Raw genomic sequence first — 21145 nt, 5'->3', positions numbered from 1 at the left:
TGTGCTGAGGAGTGAGCACTGGGTAGTCTGACTCCCTTTCCCACGTCTATAAAAACACCTTTCAGAACACTGGGATCATGCTTGGAACTGACATTGTTCTGTTTGCCTGTTTGTTGTTTTGGCACAAATGAACCCAGCTGTTCCTCTGTAACTCTACAGCGCCTCTAAAGCATGGCTACCTCATTACAAGAAGTGCAATGCTCTGTTCCCATTCAGGGATGAGGAGGCTTTATGTGGATTGTTTTCTTTGACACAGGGTATTTCAGTCCTTGAGTATAGAGTTTTCTGTTATCTCTTCAATGTAAAATAATAATTTAATTATCTCTTCTGCAGAAATTCTTCGTTTTATTATGTGTTGCCAACCAGTGTATTCTCTCCATTTAACTGCTGTGCATAACTCAAGCTACTTCTCAAGTGGACAGAGACCTTGCTCTCTCCTAATCCTTGTTAGACAGCTTGTCTCCAGGTGATAAAGTCCTTTCCAAGAAGATTACCTATTGGAATTGCATTAATTCATAACACCAGCGAATGGGGAAAAATGAGGATCGCATGCAGCTTTTAAAATACCTTTAAGACAATGAGGGTTATGCTATATCTCCATGTATGTTTCGGTCAGTATAATTTACAAGTGCAAGTTCTTTAGGAGCGAGAGGTTTTAGAACTGATGCCAAGCCCCGTGCAGTACTGGAAGAATATAGAACTCTAATCATGCCAGAAGGAAGACATTGCTGCATTGTGATGGCCTCACATGTCAAGACATGTCAAGGTATAGCTTGGAGCCTGAGACGCCCATACTTAGACTTCCTTTCCTCCACAAATCAAACCGCGGGTGTTTAAAACAACAATGCCAACCAACGCTAAGCTGGGCTAAGGGCTGTCCAGTCCACTCCCTTCCACAGGCTTCTGAGGAAACTGTAAGACAGTCTCATATAAGCATGGTCTTGTCACAAAGGAAACTTCGTAGACAAAGGCAGGAATGGTAGGATCTCTCTGCTGTGGGAATACTATCGGGTACCAGCGTACTCTGAGCCGGTCTCTTGCACATAAGGCTTGGGACACAGGGCAGCATCATCGCAATTGTCTTGATTGTGTACACAATTCCTGAATGTTAAGTCAGAGCTGCTGGTCTTTTCACGCTCCACCCAAAAGTGAGCTCTTCGGTGTGTCTCCACAGATCTGCAGACCCTGTCTAAGCAGCACTGAATGCAGACAGACCTGACTTAAGAATTCAAGCTTCTGACTCCCCTAACACACTGAATCACAGAAACCAAAACGCAGAGCCGTTGTGCAGGTACTCAATGACTAATGCTCCCATCTCAGGGGGGAAGCAGCTCGGGCAGGACTGGTGTGCTGTGAATTGGATCGGTCCCTCCTGGGGACACACAATCTTGCTGTCAATGGAAGAATAAGCTGTGAGTAGAGATGGAAGGGGACTGAGAAGTTGTACAGCAACTATATAACCCAGCCAGGATAGCTGTGTCAGTAGGGACAGGGCAGAGGGAAGGTGAGGTGAACCAGACTCAGTTAGCAGAGGAGACACAGCAGGTGCCTGTGGGTCAGGATCAGTCACCTCCAGGCACTAGGCAGACAGCAAAAGGCCAGCTTCTTTAAGGCCATCACAGCCTGACACTGAATCACAGCTGTTGTCTTCTGTTCAAATGTATGAACAGTTCTGCTCTCCCTTAGCATTTTCAACTCTGTTTGTGGACATGGCTATTCTTTACAGTTTGCAAACTACTATCATATATCATCTCAATTATCATGCAGAGCATGCACCAAGAACAAAAGTGACTGAGATACCGCCAAAGCCATAAAGTGCATGCGACAGCAACTTAATCAAACCTCAGCAAGCACAGACATCTTCTCCGGCTATGTGTAGTTGGAGAAAAACAGCAGTGAATCTTCTCAGGCCATGGTAATCTTAACCAGACAGTGTTCGGAGAATCACGTATAGAGTCTGGAAGGCAGTAGGGACCTCTGTTGCCCTGAATCACCAAATCTAAACTAAGCCCAGGAAGAGGAGAAGGGGGCTAGATCCTGGGAGAACATCTGTTAACCCTGTCCTTTTCTTTATCTCCAACCAAGGCCTCTTCTCTTATTTTACTTATGACATCAACCAGGGACTGGCTACTTACTCATGCACTGTCTTATCTTCCACAGCATATCCTGCACATCATCTCATTCTCTGGTGGTCATTTTCCCTTACCACACATACCAATCCGTTCTATACACAAGTTTAAGGAGTTCGTGTCATGATTGGTTCCTGACAGTACATGCAAGCCAGCCAACATACACTTCACCAAGGCAGCCCGTATCCTAAAGGGACTGAGAGTGGGCACAGGAGTCACCTGTGGCGAAGACAACATTCCTGGAGACCAGACGGTGCTCCACAATGGAGAACTGTGGGAGCTCGATCCTTTCCACGCCAGTGACAGCCTTGTCCCCGCCACGCCAGTAAAATTCAATGTCATCCGTGGTGTAGCCATCTACCAGAAGAGAGAAGCAGGGACATGGTGGATAGGAGATACTGTCACTTTATAATAATGAATAGCCCAAGAAATTACCTTTGTTAAAAGGAAATAATGGCTCCGTTAGATTTTTAAAAATTATGTAATGTGCACATCTGTGAGAAACACGAATAAATTAGCCTTCGGGCATTTGTATGCTACCTCAGCAGTCTGATTTGTTCCAGGGTGGTCCTGAAAGACAGAGAATTTGGCTTGGGGGCGATGAGAGCTTGAAGTAGAGTTCTATGTGGCAAGCATGAGAGTACAGACACTTGGGTAAAACCCAGTCGAGGTTTTAAACATACATTTACAGTAAGGAATAAAGTGGTGGGGGAAGGCAGTGGTCGAGGAGTCTAGGATAGGTGCAGAGATGGCGGACCAACTTTCCCAAATCGAAGCCTAGTGACAAGAGCTTAAGGTGCCCTCCACTTCAGGAATGCTCTTTGCTGGGAGACTTTTGTCTGAGCTACACTGACACAGGTATGCTCATCATAAAGAAGTTGATGACAGTAAGGGTTGTATCTCTTACCCAACTCTGGGAACATTTCTCACATTCACCTGAAAGGCAGGTAGTACTCCTCAAGAATGAGTGAGTCAATGAGAAACAAAGCGTGGTCTTAGCTAACCTCCCAGGAGATCACAGCAAATTATAGGTTTATTGATTCCCATCTCTCTCTGTGTATTCTTTATTTGTATCTTTTATTCCTCCCTCTCTTTCTTCACCTCCCTCCTCCTCTCTCCTTCCTTCGCTATCCCCTCTACCCTCCCCTTTCTCTCTTTTCCACCTTCCGTTACCTCCTCTCTTCCCTTCCTTCCTGTTTTCCCCTTGAGTCAGGTCTCACTGCCCAATGTCCTACACCATCTGCTTAGAGCTGGGAGTACAGACTATCACATCCATTCGGGTGTTTCAATTAGACCAATAAAACACAAACCTGATGAAAAATGTTGCAATGTAACACGATTTGGAGTTTGAACATATATAGAACAAACCTATCGGATGTTTTCGTGGCTCAGTTCCTCAGTATTGACTGCTCCCGTGGTGGTCTTCACAGCCCTAAAGCACTTTGTTACCCCTCCGTGTCTGTGTAGACCACCGTGTGGCACCTCCTACCTAGTACCTTCCTTCTGGCTTTCAGCTCTGATAATGCCTTCTCTAATAAAATACTCACCCCGTCATACCACTCCTATACCTCAAGTTCTTAGTTGTTTTCTATGCATTGGGCAATACAAGCCCAAACTTCTCACAAGGACCCCAAGAACGTACAAGACCCCACTCCCCCACACCAGTGTGATGCTCCTCCTTCTCCCATTACCAGTTGGTATACAGGCCTCTTACAGCTAAGAGCAGCTCCTGTGACCAGGGCAGCTTGGCTTTCTGTAGAAGCCTATCTCAGGAGTTCAAATAACTCATCCTTCTCCACATCACACTGAGTTACTGAACACACCTGCAGAAGCTGTCTGTGAGACAGATCCTACCTTCAGAGCAACCCCACAATCACACATAATCCTTTGTTCTTCAAAACACATATTGCTCGTCCTGCCTGTGTTCTCTGGATCTTATGGTTCAGGCAGTTTGCCTGTGTCTTCTATGTGTACCTGTACTTCCAACAGTGCCTGCACAGGGTTGGAGTGCAGCTCTACGGTAGAGTGCTTGTTCCACATGTGTGAAGCCCTGATTTTAATCCCAGAACCAGAAAACAAAACCAAAGCCAAGCGTCAGTGCTGGCGGAGAATCGAAGCCTGCAAAGTATGTGGGGGTAAATTAATAGATTGATGAACTTGTACTCACCTGGAAAACAAAGCCACCTTTCCCCTACTCCACTCACAGTACAGAAAGGCTGGCACAAAGGGATCCCATGCTTGCTTATCCTCAGGTACTTCAAGCCCTCCCTTACCCATGGAACCTCTTTTCCCCACCACCCACTGAAGTCAGGCCACACACCCAGATGTTACACTATATGTCCAGGGAGTCCCCACCCACTGAAGCTGCTTCCTAAATAAAAGCTCATATTCACTTCCTAAAATTTACCCAGTCTCAGCAGAGACTGTAGCCTCTAGTCACACAGAAGCTATCTGACCTCCTAGGGTAATCCTAAGAACTACAGGGAATTGCCATCTTTCCTCGGAGCCTCCTAAGCTCTTTGTCCAATGTCCCCCAGATGCTTCCATTGTGCATCTTTGGATGTGATTCTATATCCTAATCCCTGGAAGAGCAGCTGTCAGCAAGCATGGACCCTAGTGCAGTATGGAAGTGAAGGGAACAGTATGGGGCCAGCTGCAGCCTCCCAATCTGCACTTCCTTGACCAGCTAAAGCATCACATACCCTCCTCAACCACAAATACTTCCAGGGACACCACAAAGGCAATTTCACTTAGGCACCCAAACCTCAGTAGAACACAAGTCGAGACTAATAACAAACCAATCTGTGAGAGACTCAGTACTAATCCTCGCTGAGACTAGTAAACCAATGTGTGATGGGTCAGGATCAATAGGTGGTTCCATTCAGGTAGCAGGAGGCACATTTTGTTAGATATTAGCAACACAGCCTCAACTCTCCCATAGAGGCAAACAGCACTGAATTATCAATAAGGCATCCGAACACTCCTCAAATTGAAGAAAATTGCCAAGATGCAGAAATGGCCAGCTTGGAAGACTGTGATTCTGGTGGGAAATGAGTTTCACTCTGACTGCCCAGGGTCCCAGCAGTCCAGCCACTCAAGCGTGATGAAGCAGATTGTAGGAAAATTGCATCTCAGTGTTTGCTCTCTTCCTGCTGAACGGATTGAGATGGGGAACATTTGTTTTCTTCTATTTCAGCACAGAAAACAGACTACTTAATCAGATTAGAATGAAGAGCGCTTTTATACTGAGTTACCCCCCCCACACACACACTCCTGTCTTTCAATCTTTGTGTGTGTGTGTGTGTGTGTGTGTTTCTGTCTTTCTCTCTTTGTGTTCCACATTAAAATTGTTAAGAGTCCGTCTTCTAATTGTTTTCTCTTGTGTGCTGGCCTTGTGTGTAGTAGGCAAACATTCTACCACTGAGGCACCCTATCCCCAGACTAACTTTAAGGTCCTTAAAAGTATATGAATGCTTTAGTATAGATGCTAACTTGCAACAACGAGAGAGACTTAAAACTCAAAGGGCAAGAAAAAGGAAGGCATATTTTGATACACACAGCTTTCGATTTCCAGGGTGCAGTTTTGTTCATCCAGTGGGTATCTTCTGAGGTCCATCATGCATGCCGCTGTGGTGGTGATCCTGAAACACATAGTGAGGGGTGCCTTTAGAGGTGTGCTGAGGAACAGAGAGGGGGAAAATGCTTCTAGACAGACACAAGTCACATCCATATAAGCCACCCTTCCCAAGGTCCACCCCAGCAAAGCTGACCTCAAAGTGCATTGAGAATTTTGGATGACTAAGGAACTCACCAAACGCACTACTTAAATAAGCTTTATTTAGATACAATGCTATGTTTAATTCGCCTTCCCTCAACTGTTCTAAATTGACAGTTAAAATGTATGAGTATTAATGGTGTGTGGAGCAGTATTTAGAAGTGTGCATACATGACAAAATGAAAGTGAGTAGTGAACTACATCTATAACCCAAAACTAAATACTGTTTTTTCTAAGCCATGCAATATTTCAGCCAACGTTGCATCCTATTCATTACAACAGTGTGTATAACTGAGAGTATTACTTTTTACTAATTATTTTCTTACTCATCTCTCCCAAACAACCTGAAGGCGCAAACACACATATGCACATGTGTCTACATTGTTAGAGACATTGTGCTTAGCAGTTTCCTGGTTCTTAGTTGCGTTACTTGAGGTGTGAAGACCCACCCTGTGAGTGGGATGAACTATTTCATAGGCTGGACCCTGGACCGAGTGAAAGGAGAGAGAGAGAGCCAATCAGGCACTGGCACTTAGACTACAGATGCAATGTGACTCTGACCTCCCCTCTCCAATGGGCTTGAACCCAGAAATGTGAGCTAAGAGAAGCCCCTCCCCCTTGAGTTGTTTTTGTCTATGTATTTTACCGCAACAGGAGATGGTGAACAGGAGATGGTGAAGCTCTCTGCAGTATTTTTTTTTTTTTTTTTTTTTTTTTTTTACTTTTCGACTGAGACACAAAATTGACTGGAATCATCCTGGCTTCGGGCCATACTTCTGATAGAAAAGCAGGGGAACGTGGACAAATGATGGGAAAGATGATGGCTGGTGTCCTGGGCAGTGAGATGCTAAATCCATCCCACTCAGCTGACAATCTGCTTCCCCTGCTTTCCATCTCTCTCTGTGTGTATAAATAATGATATACATATAATGATATTGAAGATACACAATATCAAGGCTGTGTACCTATAATCTACTTCTTTTCCTCCCTTTGTTTTCCTCCTTCGTTCCTTCATTAGCTTCCTTTCTTTCTTCCTTACTAATGCTCTTTGAATAGTTTTTGTATTAGGACATCGCCATCTGTAGCTGTGTTTAGGTCTGTGCCACATACATAAACATTCACCATCTCACCAACTTCTTAGCAATGTCTATTACTTTTATTTATTATTATCATTCCCATTGGCAGACGAGCAAGGATATGAAGGCACAAGTTGCTCAGCACATCCCCACAGTCCTAGAAGGCAGAGAGATCCCAGACACAGGCAGCCTGTACTGTGCACCCTAGTGAATCTTTGTGCCTCTTTACCTTTGTATTAATTTCTTAAACCCCCCAACCCCCAAATACTGAAGAAGACCGGCATGAGAGTTAATTGTGATATTCCTTGCTGAAAAGATGGTGATCTTGTCAACCTTCTCAAATAGAACCAGAATCTGGTCCACTAGTCTCTCCTCACTTTGCCCCAGGTTAATGAGTTCAAAGCCTTATGCACCATGTGCAAAAGGGCACATCCACTAGACTATTGGCGGGATGGGGGCCAGGTCTACTTTGGTTTGAGTCTATTAAGTCAGAGCTTTGCCTGTCTGTCCCACAGCCATCTTTTGGAGCCAGAACAGTACCTCCCATGGCAAGTGACCCACAAAAACTCACAGAATAAATGACTTTGGAGATTAAGGGACCAACGTAGGTTGGGATTGTTGGCAGAGAAAGCTATCCTGGATCTTCTGGGTTTTGAGGTGATGGACATGAGTCAGCAGGGAATACCTGCCCACTCTTGGGAAATCAAGCACTCTTGGGAAGAGCCCTGGGCCCCTTGAATTGCTGTGGGTTCAGTTTTCAAGAGTGGCTCGCTGTTCAAGAGTCTCAGGTGTGCCCTGTTTCCAAGATCAAGTAACTGCTGGGAATTATTTGTTGAAGAAGGAAACCCTGCAGAGTCCATTGTATTGCCCACCACGAGCTTGACAGCTTCAGCTCAATGAAGACCACAGTGTAACACACCTTTGGATCTGATTTCAACCTCGTCACAGCAACAGAACCAGCAACATATCTGCACAAGTGTTCCAGAACTCGGACAAGGATCTCTGTAGCCTGTCTGTAGCCAAGGCAGCACCACATGCCAGCTGTTGATCTCCAGGTAACCACTACTTCCAATCCTTTTCAGCTGCCTATGTCATTTCTCACTGATCTACATTCCGGACTATCTCAAAGCCAGCTGATTTAGGTAATAGAGGCAACTGTCATTTTTGGAGGTTTAGGAGTTCAGGAGCTTAGATTGAGCACCTATCCACACATTCTTCTTAAGCAAAACCTTACGGAGAAATGTAGAGGTCAGAGAGCCTAAGCCAATGATTCAGTTATCCAACATTTTGTTGTGTTTTATAAAGTATATAGGGAAATAAATTTACAGGGATGTCTAAAGCTTTTTTCTATGGAGATTCCTTGAGGATGTCACTGGGAAAATCACCATGGCAAACTGAGTCTGTTGTAGCTCTGGCCCCACACCCTAGATGAGCCTCACTAGAGAGGCAGTCTCTGTCATCTCTCAACTATAGATCAAGCCTGTAACTTCCTTTGTCTGGTGGGTAGTAGATGGGACAGGTTGGTAGTCACAAGAGTAACTGATTTTGTTTGCCCCTTCCTCTTACATGAGAAAGCTATGCCAGGTGAACCCACTGGTCCAGGAGAATTGACACAGGGACAGGAATGAGGTGCACTAACTTTTCAGAGTCCAACCCAGTGGGCTAGCTGGTGACCACTCATACTCAGCCTGTGGGGGAGCTAGCCAAGGCCAGCAAACATACTTGTTAATTCCCCAGAAAACTGAGCGCTGCACACCACTTCCCATGTGCATTAAAGTTTCTAGTTACCTGTTATGCTGCAGTGATGCAGCAGTTGGTAACTGCTCCTTAGTGGAGTATTTTTCTAAAACATAGGCATCTGTTTCTGTAACGAAGCAACAGAGACAGTGCCTTTATCCACCTCTGCAGGAGGAGACAGGCTAACTTCTCTCCTATGCATTTGGAAATGATCTGAGGGCAGAGCTACACAAAGGACCAAACCAGCATTGTGCTGAAAGGCACAATGAAGAGCATAGTGTCCCTCAACTCCCTGCCAGGAAAGTAGCTACCCAGGACCCAAGACCAAGGAATTCTTGGGGGAGGGGTGAATACGCCAGGCTCAGCCCTCTAGAGAAATGGCAGAAAAGTTTGAAAGGATGTGAAAGGCACTTAGTGTTGCTCCTACTATCTTGATCTGATTAGGACACCTGGGGGTAAGTATAAAAGAACACTATCCTCACTGTTTTGCTCTAACTATAGTGCTTGAGGGCTGCTTGTCTGTTTTCTGTGTCCTTTGATGCCCAAATTTCCTTGAACATTGCAGTTACCCAACATCTCTGTTTCGTTTTTTCCTCTTGCTTGAGCCTTTAGTGCCATAACCAAAATTCAGTGCCATGTCTAATATCATGCACACATTTTATTCCTATTTTATTCTGAGATTTGTATAGTTTTAACTTTTAAAATTTGTATCCATTGAGTTGACTTCTGTGGTTCTAGAGTCACCCCTTCGCATATGTTTTCCAGTATTTCCCAGCGTCATTTCTTAGGAAGACTTCCTACTCTCCCATGAAAAACCGTTGGGATCCTTGTCAAAATTCATTTCATGGAGTTGGAGAAAGGGCTCAGCAGTTAAGAGTACTTGTTCTTGCAGTAAACCTAGTGTTCAATTTCCAGCACCTACATGGTAGCTCAAGGCTGTCGTTAACTCTAATACCAGAGTATCCAACATCCTCTTTTAGCCCCCTTATGCAGGTTATGCAAATGGGATATGGAGAAACATGCAGTAAAAAATGCCCCCCATAACATAATAAAAAATAAATTTAAAATAGTTCCACATATGTCAAGATTTATTTCTGAAATAGAAAGCATTCTATTTCACTGGACACTGTGTGTCCTTATGGCAATTGGTTTGTTTTGATTATCATAGTTCTGTGGCAAATTTTAAAATCAGACTCTGTAAGACTTCCATCCTGCTTCTTTTTAAAGGCTGTAAGCACTTGAGGTCCCATGGGGAATTATACTAGGACTTTCTATTCCTGTAAATATAATGCTATTGAATTTTGATAGGGCTCATGCTGAATGTGGAGATGGCTGGGGCAGTATTGTTATCTAACAATACATATTTCTATCCAATGTACAACATGTATTTTTCAGTTACATCTTCTTCAAACTCTTAAAAACATTTCATAGTTTTTAGTGTCCAGGTCTTTCCGTCTATAACTAAAAATGTCTCTGTATTGTGACAGCATGTCTGTAATCCCAGTGGTCAGGAATGTGGGGCAGAAAGACTGAAACTCTGAGGTCATTCTAGGCCACCTAGAGAAAACATGTTAAAGAGCAAACATGAAGGTTGTGGTGGACCACGCCTGGAGGATAACGAAGGAGAGGTAGAGGCAGAAGGATCACACAAGAGTTGAGAGTAGCCTGGGATATAGCTTTGGAGCTGGAGAGATGGTTCACCAGTTCAAAGTGCATACTGCCTTTACAGAGGACCAGAGTTTCCCAGCACTCCATCCATCTTCAGGGCATCCAACACCTCCGAGCTTTGCAGGTAACTGAATTCATTTGCCCGCATACCCCCTCACCACCACCTCTCTCTCTCTCTCTCTCCCTCTCTCTCTCTCTCTCTCTCTGTCTCTCTCTCTCTCTCTCTCTCACACACACACACACACACACACCTTTATACTCAATTAAACAAAATGTTTAAACTTCATTTAAAAAACAAACACTAAGTTTTTGTCTTGTGATGATCTGAATGGATCTGTTTTTTTTTTTTTTTTAACCTCTCCCTTTTTTCTCATCTCTTCTAAATTTAAGTAACATTTTTTTCTTCATTTATTTTACATACCAGTTTCCCCTCCCTCCTGTCTTTCCATCCCCTCCTCTTTCCCATTCACCCAACTCCACATCTACTCCTCCTCCATCTCCGTTCAGAAAGGGCAGGGCCTCTCATGGGCTTGCCCAAAGCAAAGCACATCAAGTTGAGGCAGAACCTAGTTCCTCCCCTTACTTTGAGGTGGGGCCTGGTAATCCAGCATGGGAACAGAGTACCAAAAGCCAGCTAAATCCCAATGAGAGGTCCAGTTCTGTGTTAGACTTACTAAGAGCTACGTGCAGAGGGCCTTGGTTGGCTCCATGCAGGCTCCCTGACTTGTTTCAACATCCATGAACTCCTGTGAGCTCAGGTCAGCTGGTTCTTCGTGGGTTCAGCCATCTGGCTTGAGGGAAGGAAGGATGGGATCTTACCTCCCTTTTAAGACCATTTGTGATTACACAGTAATACTGCTGGCTTCTACCTGATCATTTTGTTCTCCACAATTTTGCTGAATTTGTGCTTTTGCTGTAATAGACTGGAGTAATTGTACAATCCTTTGACTTTTACACATGGCCATTTTGTCTTTGAACGAGTAAGTTTATGCCATTCTTTCATACTTTAGTAACAGCGACATGAGTGTCTTATTCTCGACTTTAGGGAAAATTTTCAGTCTTTCACTGTTAAGATCTTATGTGTTTCGTACACAATAAAGTCACCTAATCAAGTTTATTCCTTGTGCATGGCAAGTTTTTTCTTTTCTTTTTTTTTTAGTCATGAAAAATGTGTTACATTTTGTCAGGTTTGGTCTGCTTGAATTGAAATGATCATGTGTGTTGTTTTCTTCATTTTATTTGTGCAGTGTATTACACTGATTTTTCATGTGAAATTATGTTGCTGGTTTTGGTTGGTTAATACGTTGTTGGTTTTTGCATGAGTATTCATAAGGGATGCTATCTGCCAACTTCCCCTGCAGCCCTTTGCGCTGGCTTTGATACAGCCATTCCGCTGGCCTCAGAACAATTGAGAAGGGAGGAAGTGTCCTCCTCCTCTTCTGTATTTTGAGAATACTTTAATTAACTAGTGTTCATTTCACTTTTTCAGTGTTTGGTAGAATGGACCAGTGAAGCCATCCGGTATGGACCTTTCACTTTGAGAAATTAGTATTTCCTATTCTTTGCACGATATCATTTTGGTAGGTTTTATGTTTCTAAAAAAATGTTTTCATTTAATCCAATTTTTATAATTTTATAGCACATGAACTTGTTATGTTCCTCTTGCTTGTAAATAATTGTTAGGGGAGCCCCATCTTTAAAAACACCCGACTTGAGTTATTTGAGTCTTTTGTCTTTTTCCTTGTCAACCTAGATAAAAGTTTACCAGCACGTTGGCCTTTACAAAACCTCAGTTTTGGTTCTACTCCATTACAAAAAGGTGGATCGATGATCTTACTTATCTTGTAAGACACTGAAAAACACATCCACCATTAGTGGAAACACACTTTTATTCATGAACAGCCCCCCCCCACCCCCCATGAGCATTTAAGCTCACACTTGGCTTCCTGTCTGACATGACCCAAGTGTGCCACCATATTTTTTGCAAAGCTCAAACAGGGAAACCTGCAATGATAGCACAGAGACTTTCACCTCGCTGCCTTCTGTCCTAACACAAACGTTTTCATAAATCACGCGGCAAGAAATCCCAACTCTCTAGGCCCCCAGGGGGGCAGGGGGACTGAAAATCTGAAGCAGCCTAGTAAATGACTAAAGAAAAATCTCAGTGTGATTCTGGGGCCATGAGGAGGGCGCCCTCGGGAAAGGCTTCAGACACTTCTGTGTAGTATTGCTGCTCTTCTATTCTAATACACTTCACTCTATCGCCTTGCCCTTCCAGCTGTAGACCTTGGCGGCCACCTCCGGCTATTTCGGCCCCTGAAGGTCACTGATGTGATAAGATTCACCCGTTCAGCATGTGGTCTATCTGGATAAATTACTCTCAGAACTCAGCATGGAGAACTGGCATGGTTGATACTTCTCCTTCCCTGTTTGTGACACTTTGCTTCGTCACTCTGGGTTTTCATTAATATGTCCATGGTCCTTATGTCTTCCTGGTGGCTCTTCAATCAATGTCTAGTGCTTGGCCTCGTGCCACGGTTTTTGACTTAGAGTTGGTTTGCTCTTAGACCAACACCATGACCTCACGTCTTGTCTTCTTTGGCTACCGTTTGTATGAAACACAGATGCTCACCCTTTCACTTCTGTTGTAGATCTTGACTCTGATCTTTATTGAGATGTCTGTGTAGGTCTGTGCATGCAGATTACTTTTTGTGGAGAATGTATAATTAGATCCTGAATTATTCCTAGACACTCTTTAGCTTTTGGTTGGTTCAACCCATTTACAGTTGAAGCAATTAGTAATGAGAGAAGCTAGCCCAGACCTTGCTATCACATGGGCAAGCTTTGTGATTTTCCCACCTCAGCCTTCAAAGTCGGCATCATTTAAGTCTTCTAGGGAATAGAAGTTCAAAACTGGAGTTACAAATCATTTAGTAACACTGGTTTTCGTTCGTCATTTCTGGACAGGTTCATATGCCTTAGCATTAATGTCCAGTATCCTTTCCCTTAAACTTGAACACTCACTTGAACACTCCATTTAAATCAGATCCATTAAACCTTCTCAGGATTTATTTGTCTGGGAGAATCTTAATTCCTTCTGTGTTTTCACACATACATTATATGCAGACAGCTTTTCTTTCCTAGCATATATAATTATTATCCAGTTGGTTTTTGACATCAGTGTTTCTGGTGACAAATGGGCATGCAATCTTTTTAAAAATCCTGTATCTAGGATGGGTCCTTTTCTCTTGATGCTGTCAAGATTGTCTCTGTATTTCAATTTTGAAATTTTGTTCATAATGCATCTCATAGATCTCTCTGCTTTTATCCCTACCTGAGTTCACTGAGATGTCTGGATTTGTACATTTATATCAACTATCAAATTGGTGATGCTTCCAGCCATCTTCTCTTCAAAAGTTTCTCCCTTTCTCCCTCTCTCTTTCTCTGTCTCTCTTGAAAACACACACACACACACACACACACACACACACACACACACACACACACACCCCTCCTAGGATTCCTATAAATTTTGATTTAATATTGTTCTCTCACAAATTTATTGGATTCTGTTGACTCTTCTTCTTTATTCCTATTTCCTGTCCCTTAGACTCAACAACTTTAACAGTCACAGTTTCGAGTCTATGTAGTCTTTCTTTTCTGTGTTCAAATCTACGGCTGAACCCTGTTAGTAAATTACACACTTTAATTACTATTCCAATAGTACTCAGAATTTCTGTGTGATTTCTTTTGATAATTTCTATTTCTTGGTGGATTTTGTGCATTTCACTCACATATATTCATCGATTTCCTCAGCTCTTTGTTTGCCTTTCCTCTTATCTGGGTTGTTAAGATAGGTGGTTTAAAGTTTCATCTAACAGATTGATGTCTAAGTAGCTGTCGATTCATTTTTGTTCCTTTGAGGTAAACCTATTTTTCTCCTGCTTTGTAGGCCTTATGCTGGAATTTGATTATAGTATGAAAATCAGATCATTTCTTGTCACCTTCTCTCTGTCTTTGCAGACAGTCTAGGAAATGGAGCATGCTGCAGCCATGCCCTTAGGCTTGCTTTGTACCAAGACAACAGTCCTAAACAAAACGGAGGATTTCTCGGGGCTTTCAGGAGCATGCACCTTCCATATAAATGATTATCAATTTTAAATTCTCTTATCTATAGGAATACTTTATTTTTCTACTTTTCTCATTTTTCCAGCTCTTACTTTGTGCTTTTCCTGGTTTACTTCATGTCCTCAGTAAGGACATCTGAGCATCACTGTCAATTTTTGGCTTCTACAAGCAGGGCCAATCTCTTTCCTTGGCTACATTCTGAATCATACAGAACAGAGTGCTCCACGCTTCAGTCCTGCAAGTATTTCACAAACAGTTTGGTATATAACTTGATAACTTATCTCCTTCCTCTGATTTTAGGGAAGAACTAGGAAACAGGATGCCATGCTGTCAGCATTTGAGAACCAGCATGTAAACACTACCCAAATCTTCCTGCTGAATATGTTTTTTCTCAGTTATGTATTTGGGCTGTGGCTATGTACCATGGGTTTCTGTTTCTGATACGGAACTAAGTTGCCTCAGAGAGCTTCTATTGGTCTCCATGTTTCTACAGGGAACAAGATCCTGGAGGAGTTTAGTCTCTATTCTCCCACTGCCAATCCCTAACAGAATAATCTGTGGAGATAGGAGGGTGTTCATGAAAACAGAGCGGAGATTATCAAAGCTTAGACTCTAAAATAAAGCAGTCATTTCCTCTGTAGCCTAGGCTGTCCTGTAAGTTACAGAAGCAGCACTGTTCCTGCCTCCTGAGTCCTGGAACTGTAGGAGTGGAATTGCAGCTTCAAAAATTGAAATAAGTATTGGGACACTTCAAAAAATAACCAAGGTTGTAATAAGGCAATATTGTCTTCATGGTAATAATTGATTAGAAAATTCAAACTAAAACATTTTCCTAAAGACACATGAATTTCAAGACAGACAAGAATACATGAAGAGACCATAAACACGGTAGAGAAATGCAAATGGTATGTGGTTTGTAAAAAGAGGATATTCTGAGTAACTCTACAGCAGCCATTTGAAAAACAAGATAAAACAGGCAAAAGGTTGAACCTACATTATGCCCAGTGTGGAATGAGTATTGAGGCTGTTCCTAAACCTTGAAGGAAAATGATTTCATCATTTTAATGTGTTGGAACAGATTCCTTAGGGCAGAGATGTTCACAAGATTTTCTGATAGGCATTTAGGATGGAATTAAATATAATTTTGGCACACACATACACACACACACACCATCTCATGTTTCAAGATATATATATAACTATATGTATAGTTATATAACTATATATATAACTATAGAGTTATAGCAATAGGAACAGAATGACAGTGACCTAAAACAGACTCACTGAACAATGGAATAGAACCATATAAGCCCACATTCCTAAAGCTACACGATTTTTGATAAAGAGACCACAAATACACATGTGTGAGTGTGTGGGGGGAAACAGCCTCCTCAAAGAATATGGTACATGTCAAAGTGAATAACTACCCCATAGAAGAATAAAACTGAATACTTATTTAATCTTTCAACCTTCACAAAACTCAACTCCAAATGGTCTTAACCAAAGAGCTGACAACCTGAGTCTGACAGAGAACAAAGTAGGAAATGTAACCAGACTCCTTGGCACAGGAAGAAACTTTCTAAACAGGACCTTGATAGTGCAGGCATCAAAACCATACTTAGAAAATGGGACCTCATAAAAACAAAAAGTGTCTGTGCAGCAAATGACACCATCATCCAAGCAAATCATCAGCTTACAGAATGGTGAAAAAAAGACAATTTACGAGCTATACATGCCATAGAGACTAGTATCTAAAGTGTGTGTGTGTGTGTGTGTGTGTGTGTGTGTGTGTGTGTGTGTATGTATGTATATATATATATATATATATATATATATATATATATATATATATAAACTCTAGAATCTAAACATCAAAAAACAAACAAAACTAAAACATCCTGACTAACTAAAATGGGGCATGGAACTGAACATAGAGCTCTCAAAAAGATGAAATGTAAATGGCTGAAAAATATTATGGGAAAATGTTCACCATCCTCATGCATCAGGAACATCCAAATAAAAGATTCTGGAGATTTTATCTTACCCCAAACGGAATGTCTAAGATCAAATATATCAGCAAATGCTGTCATGTGGGGAAAAGGGAACATTTTCTCACCGATGGTGAGAGTGTAACTTGGTGTGGACACAACGGAGATAAATGGTTTCTCAAAATGAGAGGAAAAGATCTGCTACATGATCCAGCTGTACCACTCTTGGACATGTTCCCAAAGGACTCCATCCCCTGCTGTAGAAATACCTGCTCATCTATGTCCATCCCTATTCTCGTAATACCCAAGAAATGAAAGCAGCCTTGGAGTCCATCAGCTGATGAATGGATAATGAAAATGGGATGTATTGTCACTGCTGGATGCTATCTGGTTGCTAAGAAAAACAAAATTATCAAATTCTCAGGAAATAGATAGAGCTGGGAAGCATTAGTCTGCATGAGGTAAGTTAGGGCCAGAAAAACTAACATCCCATGTTTTCTCCTATCTATGGATGCTAGATTTGATTTGTCACATATGTGTATTTCTTTTTGAATACCCATAAATGCCGAGGAAACCAATAAGGGGCCATAGGGAGTGACTTCAAAGGAGATGAAACACAGCGATCTAATGCAGCAAAAGGGATGGCGTAACAAGAAGGCTTAAATTAGGCTTTGAGTGGGAGATAGAGTAAAGGAGAGAATGTGGGGAAGGATAAATAACATCAAAGACCTTTTGAAAAAATAGGAATCTACAATTGTAGGAGCTTCCTAACATACACACATGAACACGCACTCTCTCTCTCTCTCTCTCTCTCTCTCATACACACACACACACACACACACACACACACACACACACACTCATATGACTTAAACTGGTGTTACATTATAACAGAGCAACAATGTACTTACTGGAAACCACAGATCCACAGACTAACAAAGAGCCTAGTGTCTGGAATGAGCTTCCTCCTTCGCAGGTGGAAGTGTTCCCTTAGGCCACAACTTCACAGGTTATCCAGCGCTATTGGTTACCCTCCTGAACGTGTTCTCATTTTTTAACCCACCAAATATATGGAGTCATAGAACATGGAGAAATCAAGCTGGTACTCACCTGGAAGCTTCCATCTCCATTGGCTAGCTTTCATAGTGCTGAAAGATGCTATGCATACCACCAGAGCATAAAAGTAATCATGGATCTTTCCCAGTTGTAAACACTGCAAGCTACAATAATGACATCTCTGCCAAATATACCCACTGCTATAGTAATGGCAAGAACATCATGGGATAAAGCAATTATATTGTGAATTTAAGGCCAACTCCACAAGAAGAAACTTGTGCCTGGTATAATTATCAGAGTAAGAACCTGGGATCAAACAGGTCATAGGCCCTCATTTTTATTCTCCTAAATAGGCATAGTATTAATCTGACTCTTAGTGACATATTCTTCCTGTAGATTAAGGTACCACTCAATCCTCATTAGAGATGCTGTTATAGATTGTTATAGATGAAGTCGCCTCTCAAGCCTCATTAGAGAAGCTTCTTTCTTTCTTTTTTTTTTTTTTTTTTTTTTTTGTAATAGGTGGAGATTAACACAGAGATCAAGGTCCAGAAAATAAAAGGTGGCTAGATTTTCAGCCCTGAATGGGACACTTATATCATAACCCTCCTCCAAAATCTCAGGAATCACTGTGGAATAGGAAATGGAAAAATTGTAAACTACAGAGGACATGGGTAACTGCAATCAAACAGTGATTTCTGGATGCCAGACAAAACTTCATCATTGAGAGGAGAGGTGGCAATGAAGTCTCAACCTGCCTGAGGCGTTGTTGGCAATTTTTAGCTGCCGGGAGAGAGACCATCAGTTTTCTTTAAGAGTGTAGCCCGTTAGGTTGAAGGCCACACTACTAGGAATTTATGGGTAGCACAAATTGGACTTGACTGTTTTTTTTAAAGACACAAAAGTTGGGTGGGTATAGGAAAAGGAGATACACTTGGAAGAAGTTTCAGGAATAAATAAATATGATCAAAACACATTGTACAAAATCTCAAAGAACTAATTAAAAAGAGAGAGAAAAGTCTGCCCCAAATATTTCCACATGAAAGATATATTTGCATGTGAATATTTAAAATAATATTGACCTTCTTATGAATAAGTAACCCTATATCATATGATCTATTACAGGGCATGCAGAAAGAGAAATCTTCTTGATTAATAAAACCAAAACACAAAAGATATCGGACGACATCAAAACGCACTCTAGCATATTTAATAGACTGTTTGCAACACACAGCACACACACACATGTGCAGACTCCACACTACTAACTCTCTAATGTGTAATTCCTTAGGAAATTTCAATAAATTGGTTCATATATTTTTTGGAAATTTCTACACATCATGAGTTTTAACAGATGTCAGATTATTAAAAGCCAGAAAACTTAGGAGAAAGCACTTTTAAGGATTGTTTACACTCATTTCAAGGAGACATTTCTCCAAATAAGGCAAATACATGGCCAACAAATATGAATTATCAGAATCACTGATCATAAGTTCACAGCACAGTAAAACACCATTACACACATATAAAGGTGTCTACCATGGAAATCAGGAACAAGTATTAGCCAGGACAGGAAGAAAAGACTACCCTGTTCTCTGTTGGTGGGAATGTAAATTAGCATAGCCATTAGAAAGTGGTATAAAGGGGTTTTTTTTTTCAATCACTAAAAAAAGAAAACAAAAAATGACCTAGCAATTCCAAATTTTTGCCCCAAAGATTTTAAGTCAGTTTGTCAAAGATATATCTATACTCCCATGCTGAGTGCAACATTGCTTACAATTATAAAATTATGGGATCAACCAAACCACCCACCAATACACTAGCAGAAAAGAAAGTGTGGTATAAACAGTGCTACACTATCTAGTTAATAACAATATAGGTTCTGTCCTCTGTGAGAACATGGATGTAAATGGAAAATATTAAACTACACCAAATATGCCAGGCACAGAAAAACAGACTGTTGTGATGTGTATGTAATATCTAATCCAATCAAACACATAAGTAGATAGAGGATGGGGGATTGACTCAGACTGGAGAAAAAGGAAGAAGGCGATAACAGTAAAATGATACAAAAGCTCAGAAACGAAGAGTATTTTTAAGATCTACTGCACAGCATGGGAGAATAAGAGTGTACTGTATATTTCAAAACTGCTGGCTGTAAATTCTTAAAAGGAAATTTCAAGTTTACTCACCACCAAAGAGGTTAAATATTTAAGGAGTGCCCAAAGGAAACTTTAAAAGGTGCATGCGCCTCATCCAGAGATCCACTAGCATCATAGGAAGCTGGCCCAGTACCACAGGCTTAGTCTACCATTGTGGTCAGTTGTACCCAAGTCAGTGACCACTAAGGATCTCACGCATGCAGAGCTTGAGTTGGAGGCTCTAGAACAGTTGGAAGACACAGTTCTCAGAGCCACTGACCTTTCACTATCAGTAGAGCATTATTGTACTTGAGAAGTTGTGGACCTGTATATCAGGAGAATGAAAGATCAATGCTTTCCCAGAACAAGGCTGAACTGAGGCACTAATATATGTCTCCTCTGATATTTAGCCAAAGAGCTTCATCTTTTCCTGAAAATGCAGAGGCCCCCTTGATTCTGGAGCATCATGGCTATGTGTAATAGAAGAGACACCCAGAGTCTCCAAGTAGTGGTTGACCAACGGTATTGGCAACAGCTGGGGTGAAGAAAGAGCTCAGTGTCCAACAATGGGGAATTCAGCTGCACGTTTCAGGTGCACTCATTTCAGTTTACATCTGCAACCAGGAGGAACATGCCCTCTTCTGGGAGGGATTTCCACAGCAGCACATCGTGAGGACAGGGACAGCAAGCCAGAAGTCTGGGGAGTTTGGCTGGTGACTGTCTCCTCCATTCCCACACACAGTACAGACATCACTGATGTAGAGGGTCAGTTCCAGCTTTCTGATGTTTCCATGTGAAAGCAAAAGGTATTGAGGAGAAAACTGACTTTGGATTTTGAATTTTGCTCTTTTCCCAGGAGCCTTGTTACGGTGCTAGCTATCAGCAGAATCCACAGCTCCTAGTTAACCTCAAGCCAAGGAACATTTGATCTTATTTACCAAAAGATGCAGTGTATAATCCAGGCTTGAGATATTGGTATAGCTCTGGCTTGCTATGTTCCTACTATGATTCAGTAAGTGTAAGAATAAAACAATGAAGGGCAGAGGACAGGGTGAAGACTGACACCAACAAGAGCATCTGTGTCTTATTTTTATAGAGAAACACTATGTGCATTTTTATATGAAAGACTGGAAAATACGCCATAGACTGGCACAGGATGAATGCACATATATGTGAACGTTAAACAGTAATCAGCATCTTTAATTATTGATGTGCTTTTTTTTCAAAAGCACAAGTTAAACTCTATGAAGATATACTGTTTTAAACATCAAGGTAGAAATGCGTAGGCTAGCGAACTTCTAAGAAGCCAGAAGCCAACAGTGAAGACACTGTATATACATGGAATATTCGGATCTGTCTGCACTTATGGCGATTTGTGTAGGCCCACAGAAATCTGAAGAAGCATTACAGAAATTCTCAATAAAGAATGAGAAGCATGAGGCAACCA

General features: G+C 41.8%; 1 protein-coding gene across 2 annotated transcripts in view; it reads right to left on the bottom strand.

The window, feature by feature from the left end:
- Positions 1-21145, bottom strand: part of Gabrb3 (gamma-aminobutyric acid type A receptor subunit beta3) — a 216218-nt gene that overhangs the window by 28238 nt on the left and 166835 nt on the right. For both annotated transcript variants that reach the window (XM_051174324.1, XM_051174323.1), the window contains exons 5-6: positions 5688-5770; positions 2349-2486 (exon numbers count right to left, since the gene is read on the bottom strand). In XM_051174324.1, coding sequence (XP_051030281.1) covers positions 2349-2486; positions 5688-5770 — 221 coding nt within the window. The remainder of the gene's footprint in view (positions 1-2348; positions 2487-5687; positions 5771-21145) is intronic.

The sequence above is a fragment of the Phodopus roborovskii genome, unplaced genomic scaffold, assembly GCF_943737965.1.
Source record: "Phodopus roborovskii unplaced genomic scaffold, PHOROB, whole genome shotgun sequence".
Taxonomy (NCBI): Eukaryota; Metazoa; Chordata; class Mammalia; order Rodentia; family Cricetidae; genus Phodopus; species Phodopus roborovskii.
The sequence above is the reverse complement of the archived record's forward strand: the minus strand, read 5'-3'. Positions and strand labels throughout refer to the sequence as shown.